This window comes from Rhododendron vialii, chromosome 6a (genome assembly GCF_030253575.1).
Source record: "Rhododendron vialii isolate Sample 1 chromosome 6a, ASM3025357v1".
NCBI lineage: Eukaryota > Viridiplantae > Streptophyta > Magnoliopsida > Ericales > Ericaceae > Rhododendron > Rhododendron vialii.
Window position 1 is genome coordinate 7,112,157 of NC_080562.1, and position 19,598 is coordinate 7,131,754.

General features: G+C 40.1%; 1 protein-coding gene across 1 annotated transcript; it reads right to left on the reverse strand.

The window, feature by feature from the left end:
- Positions 1-6,655: 6,655 nt before the first annotated feature.
- Positions 6,656-11,234, reverse strand: LOC131331265 (putative receptor protein kinase ZmPK1). Its single transcript, XM_058365146.1, has 2 exons — positions 10,220-11,234; positions 6,656-8,367 (listed from the first exon to the last, which is right to left on the reverse strand). Exons 1-2 carry the CDS (start codon positions 11,164-11,166, stop codon positions 6,903-6,905), a joined length of 2,412 nt encoding a protein of 803 aa, XP_058221129.1. The 5' UTR covers positions 11,167-11,234; the 3' UTR covers positions 6,656-6,902.
- Between the last annotated feature and the right edge of the window lie 8,364 nt (positions 11,235-19,598).

A 19,598-nucleotide genomic window follows, 5' to 3' on the forward strand; every position in this document is an offset into this window, starting at 1 on the left:
CCTTGTATTTTCATGAAATATTTCTGCAAATTATCATGAAAACTAGTGATTTCAATCCCATTTCCAATTTGAAGAGAGAGAGAGAGAGTGAAGAAAGAGAGAGTTTTCTCATAATAAATAAGAAAAAGAAATCTCAGACCAAAAAGAAAAAGAAAAATGATTTAATAAATAAGGGCATAATTGGCCATTCAACACCAAGAAAAATAGTACTCCATATACGAAGAAAAATATTTCATGTTATTGAAAATCTGTTCAGTCAAACATGAAGAAAAATTGAAAACACTTCTACTTTGGAAAATTTAACCCCCACGCAAGGAGCAGTTTGAATCGGACTTTTACCAAATACTAAGAGCATCCCCAATGTGGATGTACTTTGAAACCGGATGGATAATTATTTTCGATGAAAAAAGTGGTTAAAAGTTAATTGGATGTAAAATAAAACCCACCACTCTCCAACGGTGAGATGTAAAAAAGGGATGGATAATTCAAGTACTACTTTAGTTGAAAAATAATTTTGGTATCCGGTAATTGAGGACTTAAAAAAAAAATTATTCTGAAAAAAAAAATAGATCGTGGTTGGTTGGTACCGACAATCGGGTCTTGATTAACGCACAAGTAAGCATTACAAATTGCTTCATGTTGATCGGAGTTAAACAATTTTCCTCTCGCACTACAACTTCTCTCTGCCATAATTGATACACTATTTTTTTTGGAGGGTGTTTGTGGAGAATGGAAAAAATTTCTGTTTTGTAAATTCCTATTGAAAACATACACATTTATAGGTATAAAAAAAAAATGACCTTTGCTATTCATCCATTGGGTCAGCCAACGGTCGGATCTTCATAAAAAAAAAAAAAAGCAATGGTCGGATCAAAACAGCTAACGTTGGCTGAGATTACAACCATTCAACTTTACTCTTTTTCTCTCAACAGAATCGAAAACCAGACTCCTCCTCGTTCGTACCCAAAATCCACCACCAATTCCTTCACCTTCACCTTCCAATTCTCTTCTTTCAGTAACCAAGGCGGGTTTAGAAATGGGTCTCGATTTTGCAAGGTTCAGATTCTCGATTTTGCAAAACGGAGGGTTTGGGACGGTGACCGCGAGGGTTCGGTTCTGTTGGGAGTTCATCCGATGCATCGACCCGCCACTGCGTGCTCATGGCGCAATTTGTATGGGAGTAACGGCAAAGAGTCCACCACATAATTTGGACCCAATATACACTGAATGACCCATATACACTTAAAAGGCTAAGCCTTGTAAGTGGTGAGCCATCCAATTGTATATTAAGGTCCAACTCTTTTTCTATTTATCCGATGTGGGACTTAACATTCACACATGTTCTAACAAATCTCCCCCTCATGTGTGAACTGAACATTGGGCCTTAACCTCTTTCTGCATCCAAGCTCTCCCTGGATTCTGATCTAATACTCTCAACCCTATCTCCCGTACTAGGCTTATTCTGCACCCACTCAATCGATTCAGAGTCATCTCAATTGATAGCCAACGTGCCTAGTCATCGGCTCTCCGACGAGAACTCCATTGAGAGCCAATGTGCTCATTAATTCAATAGCACCATGCTCTCTGACGAGTCAACTCCATCGATAATGAGCCATCCAATACAGCACTCCAACATCGAGCCACCTTGCTTCATCGGGAGTCACCTTTGGATTGTATACCGCTCCACGAGTGTCTTCTATGCAAGCCCCTTCAATGGTGCACTGAGAGTTTTCCCATAGATCGCCAGCCATCGGCTCTGATACCACTTGTTGGGAGTCTGATCCGCCTGAGGTCTTCTCGTGTGCGCACAAGTCCAATCTGTTGGGGAGTATCCACGGAGTCCACATCACATTACATGGACCCAATATACATCGAATGACCCATATCCACTTAAAAGGCTAAGCCTTGTAAGTTGATATGGGTCATTCAGTGTATATTGGGCCCAAGTAATGTAATGGACTCTTTGCCGTTACTCCCATACAAATTGGGCCTTGAGTACGCAGTGGCGGGTCGATGCATTGAACAAACTCCCAACAATTGGTATCAGAGAACCTCATGTTTTGTCACCTGAGGAGGTTGCACGGGCGATTCGAATGTGGCGGGCGGAAGCGGCGGATCTGTTCGTTGGAGCTCGGAAAAGGTGTCATCAACCGGAGGTTTTGAGCACATGGTTGTGTTCGTCTCGTCGAGACGAGCACGGATATGTGTAGCTTGATGCCAGAAGACATCGGAGTAAGCCACAATCACCGGTCAAAGGCGGCGCATGTCAGCGGAGGTGCGGTTTTGCAAAGCCCGTGATCATGGTTGCTCGAATTTAATATTCAACAACAGGGTCAGGAGCGTCTTGGCAAGACGATCACGAGGGTGGTCGAACCGTCGTTGGAAATTGCCGAAATAAGCCTCACGCGCCAGTCAAAGGTGGCGCGTGCGAGGCGAGTGAGATCTACTCTCGTGCGTGTGGTGCACGCGCTGGACAAACGCGCTGAATGGAGGAGAAAAAGCTCTGCCAGCTTTGGAAAAAGGAGTAATTAGAAAATAAAAATAATTTTTTTTTCTCTTCACTAATTCATAAATTCACTCCAAAATTTATTAACAAGTTCATGTAAGCCGATGTCATGAACTTTTGCTTGGTTACAAAAGGGTTATAAAGTAAGGGAGTATACTACAAATTCGGAGAGTAATGGGAGTGTCAGTGTGATTTTATTAGAATTCAGGCGGTGTCAGTGAAATGTACCCGCATTCTTTTCAAAAGGCTTTAAGTTAATTGTTTTTTTTTTTTTTTTTGAAGAGAAGTTAATTGTTGAGTTGTCAATAACTGAATGGTGCGGCGGAAAAGTATGATTTTTCCGGTGAGCCAGTTAGAATTTAATCTCTTGCAAATAATGATAAAAGTGTTTTCCAAGTGCTAAAAACTGTAATAAGAGGAATGAAAGAAATTATATATGCTTGAGAAAGTCCAGTAGCTAATTATGTTGCATAACTCCTTAGCTGTGTGTCTCCTCTTCAATGTTGGCCTAATATAGCATCTCGATCCGCAGCTTAACTGCAAAAACTCAAGCATCTGCAGAAGCAACGCATTCGGGGAGAACTTGATACAAATGGATGCAGTTCCGGATAGGAATGGCCAAGCACGATTTACTGTGTAATCGGTACATATTTACAGGCTTACGGCAAAGAACATGGTAGATATCAAGCAACTACGTCTATATGCGCATGAATTCTCAATGCGTGATATAGGATAGTAGATGTCCAGAATTATTCACTATCTTGTATTCCAAGTACGAGAAATCCAATTGAAGTTAACATAATCTACTGGATGTTTACATACGTACGTAGCCAAAAATTGGGAAAAACTAGGGGTGGTGGGTTTTTTCAAAACAACGTACCAAATTCATTTTACATAAGATTTTATTTTTTTAGTGTTGTCGGCACTAAATAATCCATATGTTGCCAATTTATATTTTTGAGTGCCATGTGAATTTATAAAGTAGTACAAAAGTGTAGATAGATTTTGAGAAGGAAAATGCTAATTAATATTTAGAAGTTTTACACAAGTTAATGCTTAATTAGTAACTTATTCTTTTTCCCCCCGGTGATTTTGTATTGTTATCCCAGATTTAAGGTGCCTTCGGGCTGGGCTAGCTGCGGACGGTCGAAGAGTTGCAAGTGATTCGTCAACTTATGTGCCGAAAGCACATATAGCGATGTTATATATCTGAGATATCTTTTATATTTTTGACATCTACAAACATTTTGTTGTACATCAGTTTTTCAGTAAATTAACAATATTTTTTTTAAAGAGGTTGATAATTGTTTGTTTTGTCTAGGGGATGAGGTTTGATTTTAGAGTAATGCTATTATTGGAACATTTTGTGCAACATTGTATACATCATGCTAATATAACAATGTAATTGACAACTGAATAAGAAGCTACAGTATTTCGTAACAACTAATTAGAGTGCCTCATCAACAAGAAGCCGTGGTGCAGATTACTGTTTCGAACATTGCGTTAATAACTTTTCCAAGATTTTATTTTGGGCACCTGACAATCCCATTGAATTGGCAACACTCTTTTCATCTCTTTTCATCAGTAGTTACAGAAAATTGAAGTTCCATTCCAAGAAGGCTTCATGAAAACAAAATGTTAAGACACTCATTATCTAATAGCTAGAGCATATTGGAATGATGCATAAATACTCTAAAGGCTAGAATATATATACGTAGTATTTTTTTAATGTGCAATCAATTCCCTTCACAAAATCTGAAGGTAAAAGTCCAAAGGCTACAATGACTTCCTTTGACAATTTCGGGTTAGCGAAGTTTCAATATTTATACTTGAAAAGTTAGACCTCCTTATTTTGGTTATTGGATCCTTTGTGGAATAATAATCATCTTCTTTGATATACTACTGTGCTCTTTTTTTTATCAATAAAAATTTCTTACCATGTTGACCAAAAAAAGTCCGCACAATATGATTTTTTTACATCAATTCTAAGCATATCTAGACTCACAAAATGAACGTACGACTTAGATCGCCGAGTGAGACCGTGGTAAATTTTATTCCTTGTCCCATCAGGGTAACATGAAAGGATTTGAATTCCATAAATTTACATATGATAGCATCTATTTTACAATTTTTTTTCTATGGTTGCAACTTTATTTTACAGATTCTCTTTCTAGATTTGTTTTCAAGAAAAATAATTAACTTCTCCATCTGACAGTATCCGAAACTGATTTTCAAAGAAACAACGAGTCATTAAAGATATAGTACCAAGAAAAAACACTGCATCTTCTACTTCTGAAAATTTAGCCCCCACGCAAGGGGCAGTGAATAGGAATTTTACCAAATACTAATGTGAAAGAACCAGCTTTTGATTTGGTTCGCGCTTCATTGACTATACACAACCGTCGATGTAAATTTTGCACACTATTCATTCAATACATCATGAAATTTGGGGCGAATGAGTTGAAATTTGGTTCTTGTTTCTTAGTGCACGGTAAGTAGATAGGAAGAGCGAAGTTTGATTTTTTTGCGGGAATCTGCATGCCGACCAAAGTAATCTCTCAGTTCAGGTATGAACACAATGGTTCCATTTATTACTCACAAGTCACAAACAAGCCATGTCAAATGAAAGCAACTTTGCCAACCCACTTTACGCATAAACAATACTTCTTTCGTCCTATTTTGTTTGTCCAATTTCGGACTTTCCTTTGTCTCTAAATGTTTGTTTATTTTAAAAAGTTAGAGAATAAGGGGTAGTTTCCCATTTTGGCTAAAGGTACTAAAAGCGCTTTTTTTCATCACTAAATGGGCTTTTTTTCTTTCACAATATACCGAGGAATCGTTTATCTTCACATTAATTTGGTACCAAGCGATGTGGGAATTACTCTTCACAATTCGAAGAAGCAACGCATTCAGGGAGGACTCAATATAATGGATATAGTTCCTGATATGAATGGCTAGCACGATTTACCGTGTAATTGGTAAATATTTACAGGCTTACAGCAAAGAACATGGTAGATCTTATGCTATGTTTGGATTGGTGTTTGAAATTTTTTTTGAAAAAAAATAGGGGTAATAAGTTGATAGAAATAGAGAGAAAAATGTTAAAAGTAGAGAAAATATAAGAGAAATTTTTTGAAAAATTCTTTTTGAATTGTAAAGAGATAAGGCATAAATCTATATGCCCACAAATTCTCAACACATGATACAGTATAGAAGGGAGGGAGGGGGGCTGCTGTCCCCAAGGGGACAGCAGCATGCTGCTGCACCCCATTTTGGGGCCCATCCCAGTCTCGCTTCGATGATCTGAATCGTTCACTTTGTAGAGCTCGTCGAGTAGAACAACTATGCAAAAAATCAGATTAATTGGATATCATTAAGTACCTGATCGGAACTTTTTTATCTTAAAAAGAATGGATCCGAAACACTGGATCAAATCCACTCTAACCCATGGAATGAGAGTTATATGGGCTCCGATCAGGTACTTAATGATATCCAATTAAGCTGATTTTTTTGCATTGTTGTTCTACTCGACGAGTTCTACAAAGTGAACGATTCAGATCATCGGAGTGAAACCGGAATGGGCTCCAAAATTAAGACAGCAGCGTTGGGGACAGCAGCCCCCCGCGTCCGTATAGAAGATGTCCAGAATTCCTCCTGTCTTGTCTTCCTCGTGAAACCCGATTGAAGTTAACACAGACCTCATGCTTACGTATGTAGCCAAAACTTGGAAAAAAAGAAAAAGAAAAAAACAGGGGCGGCTCCACCCTATGCTCAGGGGCTTTAAAAAACGTACTGAACTTTTGTATTCAATTTACGTAAAATTTGATTTTTTTTTTTTACTGTTGTCTGCAATGAATAATCCATACATCGCCAATTTATATTTTTTAGTACCATGTGAATTTTTACTTCACAGTTGAAAATTAAAGAAGATTACGCAACTTATGTGCCGAAAGCACATATAGAGATGTTATATATTCGAGAGATGCTTTATATTTTTGACATCTGCAAGCATTTCATTGTATATCAGTATTTCAATAAACAGTGTTTTTGTAAGAGGTTGACGATTGGTCACTTTTGTCTGGTAAATGAGATGTGATTTAGAGAAATGATATTAACGGAACACATAGCACAACAATGTATACATCATGCTAATATGACAATTTTATTGACAATTGAATAAGAAGCTATATTTTCGCAACAACCAATTAGACAGTGCCTCATCAACAAGAAGCTGTGCACATTACTATCTAATAGCTAGAGCATATTAGAATGATGCATAATTATACAAAAGACTAGACTATTTTGAAAGGATGCATGCATAAGTGAAATTCTGAAACCAGATGATGGGAACCCTTGATTTCCGGTCAATCTTTAATCCATCTTTGCCTCTTAATAGTCATCTGTTTTGATGGGGTAGAAGCCTCTCTATAACCTGACTCATGGTAGGTCTTGCATCTTTATCATCCTTTACACATTCCAATGCCACTTGAACCAGTATTCCCATCTTCCTTAAATCACATTTCCCTTTCATCACTGGATCAATGATCTCTTCAAGCCACAGTTCATTGTCTCCATTCCCATTCATCTTCTCCCTCACCCACTTCGCCAGCCCTCTCTGTTCCATCTCCCATGTATTTCCAGACCCCTGACCACCTGTTGTCATCGGGCTCTTTCCCGTGACCATTTCCAACACCACCACTCCGTAGCTATAAACATCAACTTTGGATGTGATCGGGAGGTTAGAAATCCACTCGGGCGCCATGTAACCTCTTGTCCCCCTCACTCTGGAAAAGCTTGAATTTTTTCCACCACCCCCTCTGTTTACTAGCTTGGAGAGGCCGAAATCTGCAACCTTGGATTGGAAATTAGAGTCCAAGAGAATGTTTTGAGGCTTCACATCACAATGGAGAACCCACTCCAAACACTCTTCGTGCAGATAAGCTAGGCCCCTCGCAAAGCCAATTGCAATATCAAACCTCTTCTCCCAATCAAGGGTGCCAGAAATAAGATTCTCTCCTAATGATCCACACTCCATATACTCGTAAACCAATAGCCTATGATTTCCTTCAACGCAGTATCCCCAAATCTCTATCAAGTTCATGTGGTTAACTCTTCCAATGATGCTTACTTCCGCTAAGAATTCTGCTTCCCCTTGATTAGCCTCGTTGAGTCTCTTGATTGCTGCAACTCTACGATCAGATAAAACTCCTTTGTACACAGTCCCACTGCCTCCCCTTCCGATTTCTTCCCTAAAATTTCTCGTTGCTTTCTTCAACTCGGCATAAGTGAATTTCCTAAACCCGCTCACAACTTGAAGGTAACTTTGTGTGTTTTCACTTGATCTTTGTTGGGTTTTGTACAACAATAACCATACCAAACAAATACAAATGATTTCAAAGCCGCCAAATGCAGAGGCGAACCAAACCATAAACTGCAACGTCCCGTTTTGTTTGGGTTTCTTGTAACCTCTATCAATTAGCAAGTTTTGTGTGGTCAGGGGGCAATGCAACCTGATTTCTTGTTTTCGATTTGCATAAAAAGTGACGGAGCCTTTGGGCAGCCTTAGATAAAAAGGATCCACAAATGAAGGGGATCTGTATCCGTTAAGCAACAGTGACTTTCGATAACAATTGTAATGACCTTTGTCGCTGTCATATCGGAAATTGAAGCCGTAGCATCTGCAGCTTTTTAAGCATTCTTCCTCACACTTTTCATAGGTGCAATTTCCGTAGAATTTGATATCATAGCCGTAGAATTCAACGTGAGGAAGTTTGATGAAACCGGATTCGGCAGCGTTGCAAGAGAGGTTGAACTCCGGTTCACACCCGAGAGACCAATCTGTAAGGTTTTTTGCCTTGTACCTGATGGAGAGTTGACCAACAATAGCATAAAAAGTCTGTAAGAGATTATTGCAACAGAAGTTTTTCATGGGAATCAAGGACTCAATGAGCATTAATGGAACTCACGTATCAAGATGGAAGTACTACTAAGATGGAACTTCATGAATCAAGTTATTTTCTGCTTATATGAGTGTGCACGCAAGAAAGTGGGATTGGCGGATCGGGTAGTGCAATAGTGTGGGGCTTGGGGAAATTTTTTCATTGCCGGGTGGGTACCACGTGGTACCCGTTCGGCGCATCCGAGTTGTTTATTGCGTTTTGGGACGGCTCAGATTTGGAGAGAGAAAAATGAGAGAGAAAATGTTGGGGTGAGAGGAGAGAGAGGGTTTTAATCCGAGCCATTCAAAAGTGTATTGAACAGCCTGGATGTGCCGAACGGATACCACGTGGGATATACCCAACCGGCACCAAAAATTTTCTCGGGGCTAGGAAACTGTGCCGTTTGTGGTTCATGTAGCAAAAAACCCAAGGCAAGCAAACCAAGGGAAAATGACAAGGCTGAGAAATATGTATTGCTCCGAACAAAAAATTTGAAATCCTCAGAAGATAGTATATCTATACACGAGAGAAGGAAAGAGGATTAAAAAAATTCAACCAGTTTGAAAATCTTATTTTTTTGATCATTTTATCCTAAAGAATCATAATTAATTTTTGTCTTCAAGACTCTCATAATTAAGTATTTGCTCCTTATTTCAGATCCTACAGAGCAGAAACTTGATTATGAGAGCCTTAGAGACAAAAATTAATTATGACTTTTATGATAAAATGATTAGAAAAATAAGATCTTCACACCGATTCAAACGGATTGAAAATTGGAGCACTTAAGGGAACTCTGAGAGCGGTGTGGAAACTTTGTGCGGGGAGTAGTCCGTTATGTTGTATGATAGATAAACTTTTTTTTGGTATTTCGTTGAGTTCATGCTCAATAGTGGGTGAGCAAGAGCAATGACTGTAAAAGTGTTTTTAACAAAAATTCATAAACTACTAAAATTTGCTAAAACGAGAATTGAGAGCGCGATCACATATCCTAATTGGGAGTGAGCACATGTGCCCACATCACATACATTAAATTGCTCGTTGTGTGAGGAGTTATGGTTTGAAGTTGTGTTTCTTGACTCTTTAATTAATTTTCGTTTTTTGGTAAATATTTTTTGATTTAGTTAATCTTGTAGTTATACAACTTATGTCGCCTTTTTAAAAGCACATGACTATAAACATCATTATGTCACCTTTAGGTTGTGTTCTTGTAAACTCAAAAGTTTGAAATTTATTATAATATTATTTATTTTTCATAACTTTTTGTTTAGTTTTTCGTCATAATTTTTGGAGTTAATCGTTCGTCTCGACAAGAATAATCGAAAAAGTATAAAAATATATACGGACCGATGTTGAAAAAAATACAAATAAAACGGTTGTTTGATATTTTTTTCGTCTTCAGTGAACTTTTGTTTTGCTTTCTCTGGTAATTTTTATACTTTTTAGACTCCTCTCGTCGAGACAGATGATTAATCTAAAAAATATAACGCACATCTAACAAAAATTCAAAAAGAACCAACAAAACACACAAAACAAAGAAGAAAAATAAGGGTTAGTTCTAGAACATCTTCTTAAAAAATAAGTACTTATTTCATATTTACAAACTCAAATATTATGTAAAAAAAAATATTTTTTTGATTTTTTTGCATAGTATAAAAGATCTTATCGAGATTCTATTATTTTTGTGCTTAAAATTACCTTCTTAAAAAATAAGAACTTGTTTCCGTTTTGAAAAGTTTACAAGAATAGAGTAATTACGGAACTATGGGAATCTTACCCGGGTAAACAAGAGCATTTCCGACCAGCATTCTCCCCCGGATGATCATAATTACACATCGCATTGGGCCCACAAACTCCATGGATCTTGCACGGCTGACTTATGGCTTGCCAAGAAACTCTCCATATCCTTCTCTCCTCATCCAAACTATACAATCTCACGTTCCCATCCACATCCATTTTCAATATTCTCCAAGGCCCAATGCCATAATCCGAAGCTTTAAACTTAAATTGGTCACTTGATCGGAAATACCCAGATGAACTGAACGCCGCATGTGGACTGTTATTATAGGTGGTCCGATCCGCCTCCCAGCTGTTCAACCACGGGTCGGGCCAATATATGCTGGAAGCCTCCGCGTCGTCAAATAGTAAACGGAGGACGTTATCGTAGTCGAAAAACAGGGAGTAAAACCCAGACGAGAAATTGTTACGGCTTCGAGAGGAAACAAGTTTTGAATGTCGGGTCATGGGTTGGTTTGGAAGAAGGGTATCCGTTGGTGAATCAAAGCTTTCCCAAATTGAAACATTTTGTTGATTTCGAAGAACGAGGTTACCGGTATTTAGAAGCTGTAATTGAAGTGGGGATAGTGATTTCGTGTTTGCGGACCAGACTGTGAATTGGGCTGTGTCGGAAAGGATGAGGTTGCCGGATTTGAGGAGAGAGAGTTTCGAGCGTCTTCCGACAGGTTGGTCGCGATTGGCCATCCAAACGACCGTGAAATTGTTGTCAGATGTGGGTTTAATGAACCATATGGAAAAGCAATAGGCATTTTCGCCGACGGAGTGGAAGCCGGTGGAAAAGATTCCGTTTTCTGAAATTAGAAAATCGGAAACAGAGAGAGATGAGGATGCGGGTAACGTATCTTGGGGTGATGAGATTGAAAACAGAGGTGGTGGAGATGATAGGAGGAGTAGGGAGATGAGGAGGATTAGAATTGGGGTATCCATTAACTGTTAAGTGTAATTTATCATTTGTAGGATTCAAAGGGGTGTAGTATGTTGGTTTGTACTCCACTAGTTTATAGTGGGATTGAGGGGTTTGTGAATATATAGAGATTAGGGGTGTACACAGGGCGGGGCGGTTTTGACCCGAACCCGACCATGTCGGATAAGAATATTTAGGCCTGCAACTGAACCGCACAAGTGGGTAGCGTCGCGTCAGGTTGCACCAAAAAACTGAATTGGGCTTTATGGATTGCTCGGGTCGAGTCCGACATGATGGGTAGGGAACGCACCAACTTGAACCCCAAACCGAAATCTGATTTTTAACATAAAGTAAATCCGCACCCGTCCAAATTACATGTTTGACCCCGCCCGAGTTCACCGATCTGCGAATTTTTTGCACACCCCTAATAGAGATCAAGCACTACACATGAGTGTAAGAAGTAGAGTGAACATCAATCGAGGATTGGTACAATACATGTAATCCAGTCTATAAATGTAAAGAAAAGAATTGAATAGTCCAGATTCACAATGTGTGCTCTTCCAAAGTGTAATTTTGTTCACCCTCTTTAAAATAGGAGGGTGAACGTTACCTTCATTTCTATTAGTTGAAATAGTGTGGATCTCACCACAAAGTGATGTCAATGGTAAGCAAGACATCACTTTGTGGTGGGATCTACGTCATTTCAAACAATAGAAAAGATGGTAATATTCACTCTTTAACAAAACTCAACTCTTCCAACTTCTTGTCACATATTAGTTTTGTCACTAGGAAAAGCTGGGGTATATGAACTGAAACTTAGGTTCTTGCAAAACAACTGGGTAGTAAGTGGAAATAGATAGCCAAATAGAGAGAGTAACAATTGGAAAAAAAAACTATTGAAAACCGTAATTTTCCCAAGTGGCACTATAAAACCATTCAATTTTGGATGAAGCCTATAACAACATGATTTTTGGCACAGATGTTCTCAACAAGTTTTACAAAACGAATAATTTCGATCATCAAATTAGACTCGTTATGGGCCCCAAATGGGTCACCAGCACCGTGCAATTCCATAACCTTCTCAAGAGACCCGTTGCTTATGAATCTGGACCATTCATATCCTTTCATGGACACTTTCATAGACTAGGTTAATTTCATGTATCGTTTCATTTTTTACATCAACCAATTAGGCCCGGGAAAGGGGATTTGGGGGACCCACGCGTGGTTTGATTTTGATTGTAATCGTAATCGATCATTTTGTGAGGTCGTCAAGTTAATTGTCTAAATTGATCGGACATCAACAATAGTATGGTCGAAGTTGTTGGTCTAGAAAAAATTGACCATCTAGTATAACGATGAAGTATATTGCAATACAAGCGTGTGATGATATGTGGCTGTTGATAGTGTGGATTTTTCTTCTTGAGTTTCTTGTACGCTGAGTCTGTCTATTCAAGTGAGGTTTTTAGCCATGGCTTAAAATATGGAGGAAAAGATCTTAGCACTTCTAGAAGAATATCTAATGAGTGATGACCATTCTAATGCCCTGTTTGGATCAACCCTTAAAAATCACGTCTTTTGAGTAACTTCTTCTAATAACTAAGCTTCTACCCTTGTTTGGATTAACAGTTGCTGCGTGTAATATTAGAAAATGGAATCAATAATAGTACATTTGTTCAAGGTTAATTTGGTTTTACAGGAAACATTGACATCTCATGAAGAAGTACAAGAGCTTTGGTATGAAAAAGAAATCGAATCGAAACCCGCTAAAAGCCCATAAAGGAAAATAGGGAAATTGGAGGGCAAATTTAGTATAGGAAAATGTCCTTACAAAAGAAAATTCAGACAACAAAAATCTGATCCAAATAAGGGGCAATTGGATGGTTTGGGTCTCTGGATTGAAGATGACATTTTGGAGACGACTTGACTTAAGTCTTGGCTGGTTGGTTTGGGTCTTTGGATTGAAGATGACGTTTTGGAGACGACTTGACTTAAGTTTTGGCTGGTGGGAAGAATTGAAGTCGTCTTCAACTTGACCCTGTTCCACATTCCAAAATAATAAGTATTTCAAAAATAAGAACCTATTTTCAAGCTTAAAAATTATGGATTTATGAAAATAATTTTTTACAAAATAATAGATTTACGAAAACAAAATCCATATAACATATTTTTTGATTTCAATAATCTTATTATTTTTAAGCTCAAAAATTGCAAATAAGTATGAAAACAAAGAGAGATGAGGATGTGTGTACAAAAACAGAGAGAGACGAGGATGTGGGTAACGTATCATGTGGTGATGAGATTGAAAACAGAGGTGGTAGAGATGATTGGAGGAGTAGGGAAATGAGGATAGAATTGGGGTATCCATTTGTTAAGTGTAATTTATCGTTTGTACTTTGTAGGATTTAAATGGGTGTAGTATTTTGGTTTGTACTACTAGTTTATAGTAGGATTGAAGGGTTGTGAATATATATATATATATATATATATATATATATATATATATATATATATATATATATATAGGTGGAAAGAAACTTATTCACGGTTCACAGTATGCGTGGATATTTGTACTGTCACGACAAGTGCATCGTTGTGCGGCGTCTGCACCCGCTCGAGATCTCTTTTGATAAACGTAATGGACCGCGGATGTTTGGCTGTCTTCGGGCGCTTTGACGCATTTCTAATCGAAAAAATTTGGGCAAAATTTTTGGCTTGGTCAAGTTCGAACCTAAGCCTCTGGGCTGCATCCTTGTTTACTAGTCTGTGGATGAAGTTAATGACTCCGACCGAACAAGGAACTGGATTGGGACCTCCGACGTTCTGCTGCCACCTAGAAGTCTTTGTCCAGTCAATGTGATTGTCTAGAAGTCCTTGAACGGCCAAGTTATCCACAAGTGCCTTGTAAGGAGCACACGCCATAGTGTAGTGGCTGAGCTCGTTGTGGTATGAGCATCGTTTTCTACTGTTGTCATTCCCAGCCTCCGTGTTGAGCTTTGGCGGGTTCGGCTAAACGAAAAATGGTTCTCGCTCCAAGGTTTTGAGGAGGAAATATATCGGCTCCTTAAAGACCATTGTCTCAGCGACGTAATCATGAGCCTTTGGCACTTTCTTGTTTCCCGTCTTAACGGTATTCACCTGCTCCTTCGGCTGGGCTGGTATTGCTGGCTTCGGAGCTGCGAGTTGAGGAGTAGGGACATGAAGGCTTTGAGGGATGGCAAAAGATTGTCCTGCTTGGAGTTCTCGCTCGGCGAGGAGCTCTTCATAGGAACAAAATTGCTCGACCATCCTCATGAGCTCATTCATCCCATGAGGAGCCCAAATTGCTTGTTCGTCAAGAATCTTGCTACCTGTCTCTAATCCATTCTTAAAATTTCTCACCGCCCTATATTGGCCGACGCCAGGTATCTCATTAAATAGCTGCCAATAACGCTCGGCATACTTCTGAAGCATCTCGCTGGGCTTCTTCTTCATCTGGGCTAGAGTGTCTTCTTCTTTCGCTTGCTTGTTGCTTGTAATGAAACAGTAGTTAAAGACTCTTTCGAGTTCTTTAAAACCATGAATCGATCCCACTTCCAACTAGTTAAACCATAGCAAACCGAGGTGCCTAAGGCTAGAAGGGAACGCCTTACATATAATAGCATCATCATCAGTTACACAAGAGATGGTGCTCCGGTAACTGATGAGGTGAGTGTAGGCCTCTGTTGTGCTAGGATCTAACTTTTGGAACTTCAAGAGGTGTACGCCGGGCTTCGGTAGGGTGGCTTGGATTTTGGCCCAGATTGGGGACTCGGTAAGCCTCTTGAGTTGGTATTCATTGGTCAGTCTGGGGGGACGTACATCTCGATCGCCTCGAGACCTTTTTGAGGCTCGATATTCCTTCTCCTTGTAGGTCATCTCCTCGTGCCGACACTGGTTCATCCTTTCCCTTTTTTCAATAGGAACTTTCTGCCGAGCCTCTTCGAGAAGGTTCTCCGTATGATAGACTCTACAGTGGCTCGGCTGATTATCATGTCGAACGACTACGCTCACGCTTCTTTTCCTAGAGATCTTGCGCACGTTTCTTGAGTCAATTATGTTCCGGGGTTGACGTTTTCGCGAGGGATGTCCTCTGGCCCAGGAGGGTATCCTTCGGGATCTTTGCCGTGCCATCAGGACGGTCAGCTCTTACGTCCTCCGGTCTCGTAAGGGATTATAGTCTGGTGGTTATCGTGTAGCTAGACAGTGTCGTAACTTTGCGAGCCCTGCGAGTACTCGTCTCTAGCCGACGAGGCCGAATAGACAGTATGTGGGCTACCTTCGCGTCTTCCTCCTCCGCCCGCACCACCTCCGAAACTCTAATGGACCTGAGAATGTTGCTGCCTAAAGCTAGTGCTGTCCCCGACCTGGTTGCCCGTCAGTGGTGGGTCTAGCGATCGTGGACGGAGATACGGCGTGGATCTCCATTTCCAGCCAAGGGTGGCAATGGCCCATTTCCCCGTCGGCACCTTCCCTGAGAATCGGAATGGGAGGTCGCTGGACAATCTTTTGCCTTCATTCTAGCAATTTCCATCTTGAGGATAGCGACATCAGCGTTGGTTTGTTCCTGTTGTTGCTCCAGCATTTGAACGTAAGCCCGGCCAACGGTCATTGAACGAAGACGCTGGGGCCAGGTGGAGTGAATCCAGGAGGGTGAGAGGGAGAAGTGGTGTTGACACCAATTTCGGAGAGAATTTGTAAGAAGGGATTTAGGGGTTGAAAGGGAGGTGGTGGTCTGCCCATTTTGTCAGGTGGAGTTCTGAGAGAGGGAAGTTGTAAAAACAAATGATTCAAAGAACAATGGAGGAGCCACCGTGGATCTAAAAATAAGGATTCACGGTTCACCAAATTGTGGGGCTCTGATGAATCTAGTTCTCTCTTTCTTGACCATGGTTCGAGGATGGCACCTGACTTTCACCTAGTCAGCACAAGGAAACACGACTAAAAGACCACATAGGAGGATCTCCGGAATGGCCCTCTAGTGCAAGGATAAGTACAGTTGCTCATAGATGAAAGCCAAGAACTAGGGTTTTTCAGTGCGAGAGCTTGAACCTCTCTAGGGTTGGAATAATGGGGTTTTTATAGGGAACTCCTTATCTTGGCCTCCAAAATTGCACATGTGCTTGTCACGCGTCGGTTGACGTCACCCTTCCGTCACGCTAGGGTTTCGTAACCGTTTATAGGATGAGCTGACAGCTTCACATGCCCTCGTCCTTACCCAAGCTTGTAACCGTTCGACTAATTTCATGGTCGTCATCGTGGCTATGGTTGTTGTTCCTACGTGGGTGAGCTTGCAGCATTGCCCCCACATTCGCTCAAGGCCGAACGTAGAGCCCAACCGTCAAAGGGTCAGTGTGTCGAGCTGACTGCTTTAGTTAATTCCGACGAAACTTCTTCTGAGAACATGACGGTTTGCCGAGCTGGAACCAAGTAAAGGCTCGGACTCAGATAAACCGCCCTAGCATGGTTTGGCACATCGCTTGATGAGGTGCGAGCCGCTGGCTGCTACAAAAAGCAATAGGCATTTTCGCCGATAGAGTGGAAGTCGGTGGAGAAGATTCAGTTTGCTGAAATTAGAAAGTTGGAAACAAAGTGAGATGAGGATGCGGGTAACGTATCATGTGGTGATGAGATTGAAAACAGAGGTGGTATAGATGATTGGAGGAGTAGGGAGAGTATCCATTAACTGTTAAGTGTAATTTATCATTTGTAGGATTTAAAGGAGTGTAGTATGTTGGTTTGTACTCCACTAGTTTATAGTGAGATTGAGGGGTTTGTGAATATATAGAGATTTGGGATGTGCACAGGGCGGGGCGGTTTTGACCCGAACCCGAATTGACCATGTCGGGTAATAATATTTAGGCCCACAACCGAACTACACAGGTGGTAAGAACCGTCTGTGAGCCCGATTTTTTACTTCGGGTCGGGTTGCACCAAAAACTGAATTGGGCTTTATGGATTGGTCAGGTGGGGTTCGATACGACGGGTAAGGAATGCACCAACCCGAACCCCGAATAGAAATTTGATTTTTAACAGAAAGTAAACCCGCACCCATTCGAACCACATATTCGACCCCGCCCGAGACCCTTCGGGTCGGGTCGGGTCCGCGGGTCCGCGGGTTTTTTCCACACCCCTAATAGAGATCAAGCACTACACATGAGTTTAAGAAGTAGAGTGAACATCAATCGAGGATTGGTACAATACATGTAACCCAGTCTATAAATGTAAATAAAAGAATTGAATGGTCCAGATTCACAGTGCGTGCTCTTCCAGAGTGTAATTTTGTTCACCATCCGGAGGGTGAATGTTACCATCCTTCCTATTAATTGATGAAATAGTGTGGATTCCACCACAAAGTGATGTTATGTTTTTCATTTTGACATCACTTTGTGGTGGGATCCACATCATTTCAACCAATAGGAAAGATGGTAATATACACCCTCTTAAGTAAATAGTGAACAAAACTTAGCTCTTCCAACTTTTTATCACATATTAGTTTTGTCACTAGGAAAAACTAGGGTATATGAACTGAAACTTAGGTTCCTACAAAAAAAAAAAAAAAAAAGGGTAGTTAGTGGAGACAGATAGCTAGATAGAGAGAGCAACAATTGAAGAAAAAACTTATTGAAAACCGTAATTTTCCAAAGTTGGCAGTATAAAACCATTCAAATTTGGATAAAGCCTATAACAACATGATTTTTGGCGCAGATGTTCTCAACAAGTTCTACAAAATGAAGAATTTCGATCATCAAATTACACTCATTATGGGCTCCAAAATGGGTCACCTGCACCGTGTAGTTCCATAACCTTCTCAAGAGACCCGTTGCTTGTGAATTAATCTGGACCATTCATATCCTTTCATGGACACTTTCATAGACCAGGTTTCATGTATCCTATCATTTTTTACATCAACCAGTTAGGCCCAGGAAAGGGGATTGGGGGGACCCACGCGTGGTTTGATTTTGATCGTAATCGTAATCGATCATTTTGTGAGGTCATCAAGTTAATCATCTAAATTGATCGGACATCGCCAATAGTATGGTCGAAGTTTTTGGTCCAGAAAATTTTGACCATCTAGTATAACTATGAAATATATTGCAATACAAGCGTGTGATGATATGCGGCTGTTGATAGTATGGGTTTTTCTGCTTGAGTTTCTTGTACGTTGAGTCTGTCTATTCAAGTGAGGTTTTGAGCCATGGCTTAAAATATGGAGGAAAAGTTCTTGGTACTTCTGGAAGAATATATATCTAATGACTATTCTAATACCCTGTTTGGATCAACCCTTAAATATCCCGTCTTCGAGTAAGTTGTTCTAATATTTAGCTTCTACCATTGTTTGGATAAACAGTCGGTGCGTGTAATTGTAGAAAATGGAAACTAAGATACTAGTAGTAATACATTTGTTGTTTTACAGGAAACATATATGGATCTCATGAAGAACTACAAGAGCTTTGGTATGGACAAAAAAGAAATCCAATCAAAACCCGCTAAAAGCCCATAAAGGAAGAGGAAAATTGGAGGGTACGTAGGTTTTGTATAGGAAAATGTCCTTGTAGAAGAGAAGAAAATTCAGACAGCAAAAATCTGATCCAAACAAGATGCAACGAGACAGTTTGGGTCTCTGGATTGAAGAGGACGTTTTGGATTGAAGGCCAGGACTAAACCATGTTAACTCCATGCACCCTTGGCTGGTGGGAAGAGAATATTGCACATAGATAAATATTAAATTCCATCCGGCTCACCAGGGAAATCATATTTTTCCGCCCCACCAGTCAAGGGTACATACTACGTAGGTTTAGTATAGGAAAGTGTCCTTGCAAATGGAAGAAAATTCAGACCGCAAAAATCTTATCCAAACAAGGTGCAACGGGACAGTTTGGGTCTCTGGATTGAAGAGAGGACGTTTTGGATTGAAGGCCAGGACTAAACCATGTTAACTCCATGCACCCTTGGCTGGTGGGAAGAGAATATTGCACATAGATAGATATTAAATTCCATCCGGCTCACCAGGGAAATCATATTTTTCCGCCCCACCAGTCAAGGGTACATACTACGTAGGTTTAGTATAGGAAAGTGTCCTTGCAGATGGAAGAAAATTCAAACCGCTAAAATCTGATCCAAACAAGGTGCAACGAGATAGTTTGGGTCTCTGGATTGAAGAGGACATTTTGGATTGAAAGCCAAGACTAAACCATGTTAACTCCATGTACCCTTGGCTGGTGGGAAGAGAATATTGCACATATATGGCTCCGTTTGTTTGGGCATAAAATGTTTTACCTATTTTTCGGTGTTTGGTTGTGTAAAAAATGAGAAAAACATTTTACATGTAAAACATTTTCCATTAGTTAGATGAAAATGACTTATTCTTAAATCTTCCGTAAGTTTTTTTCCGAAATGAACTCGTTGTCTTCTACTACAATTCTCACTGCTCAGTTTC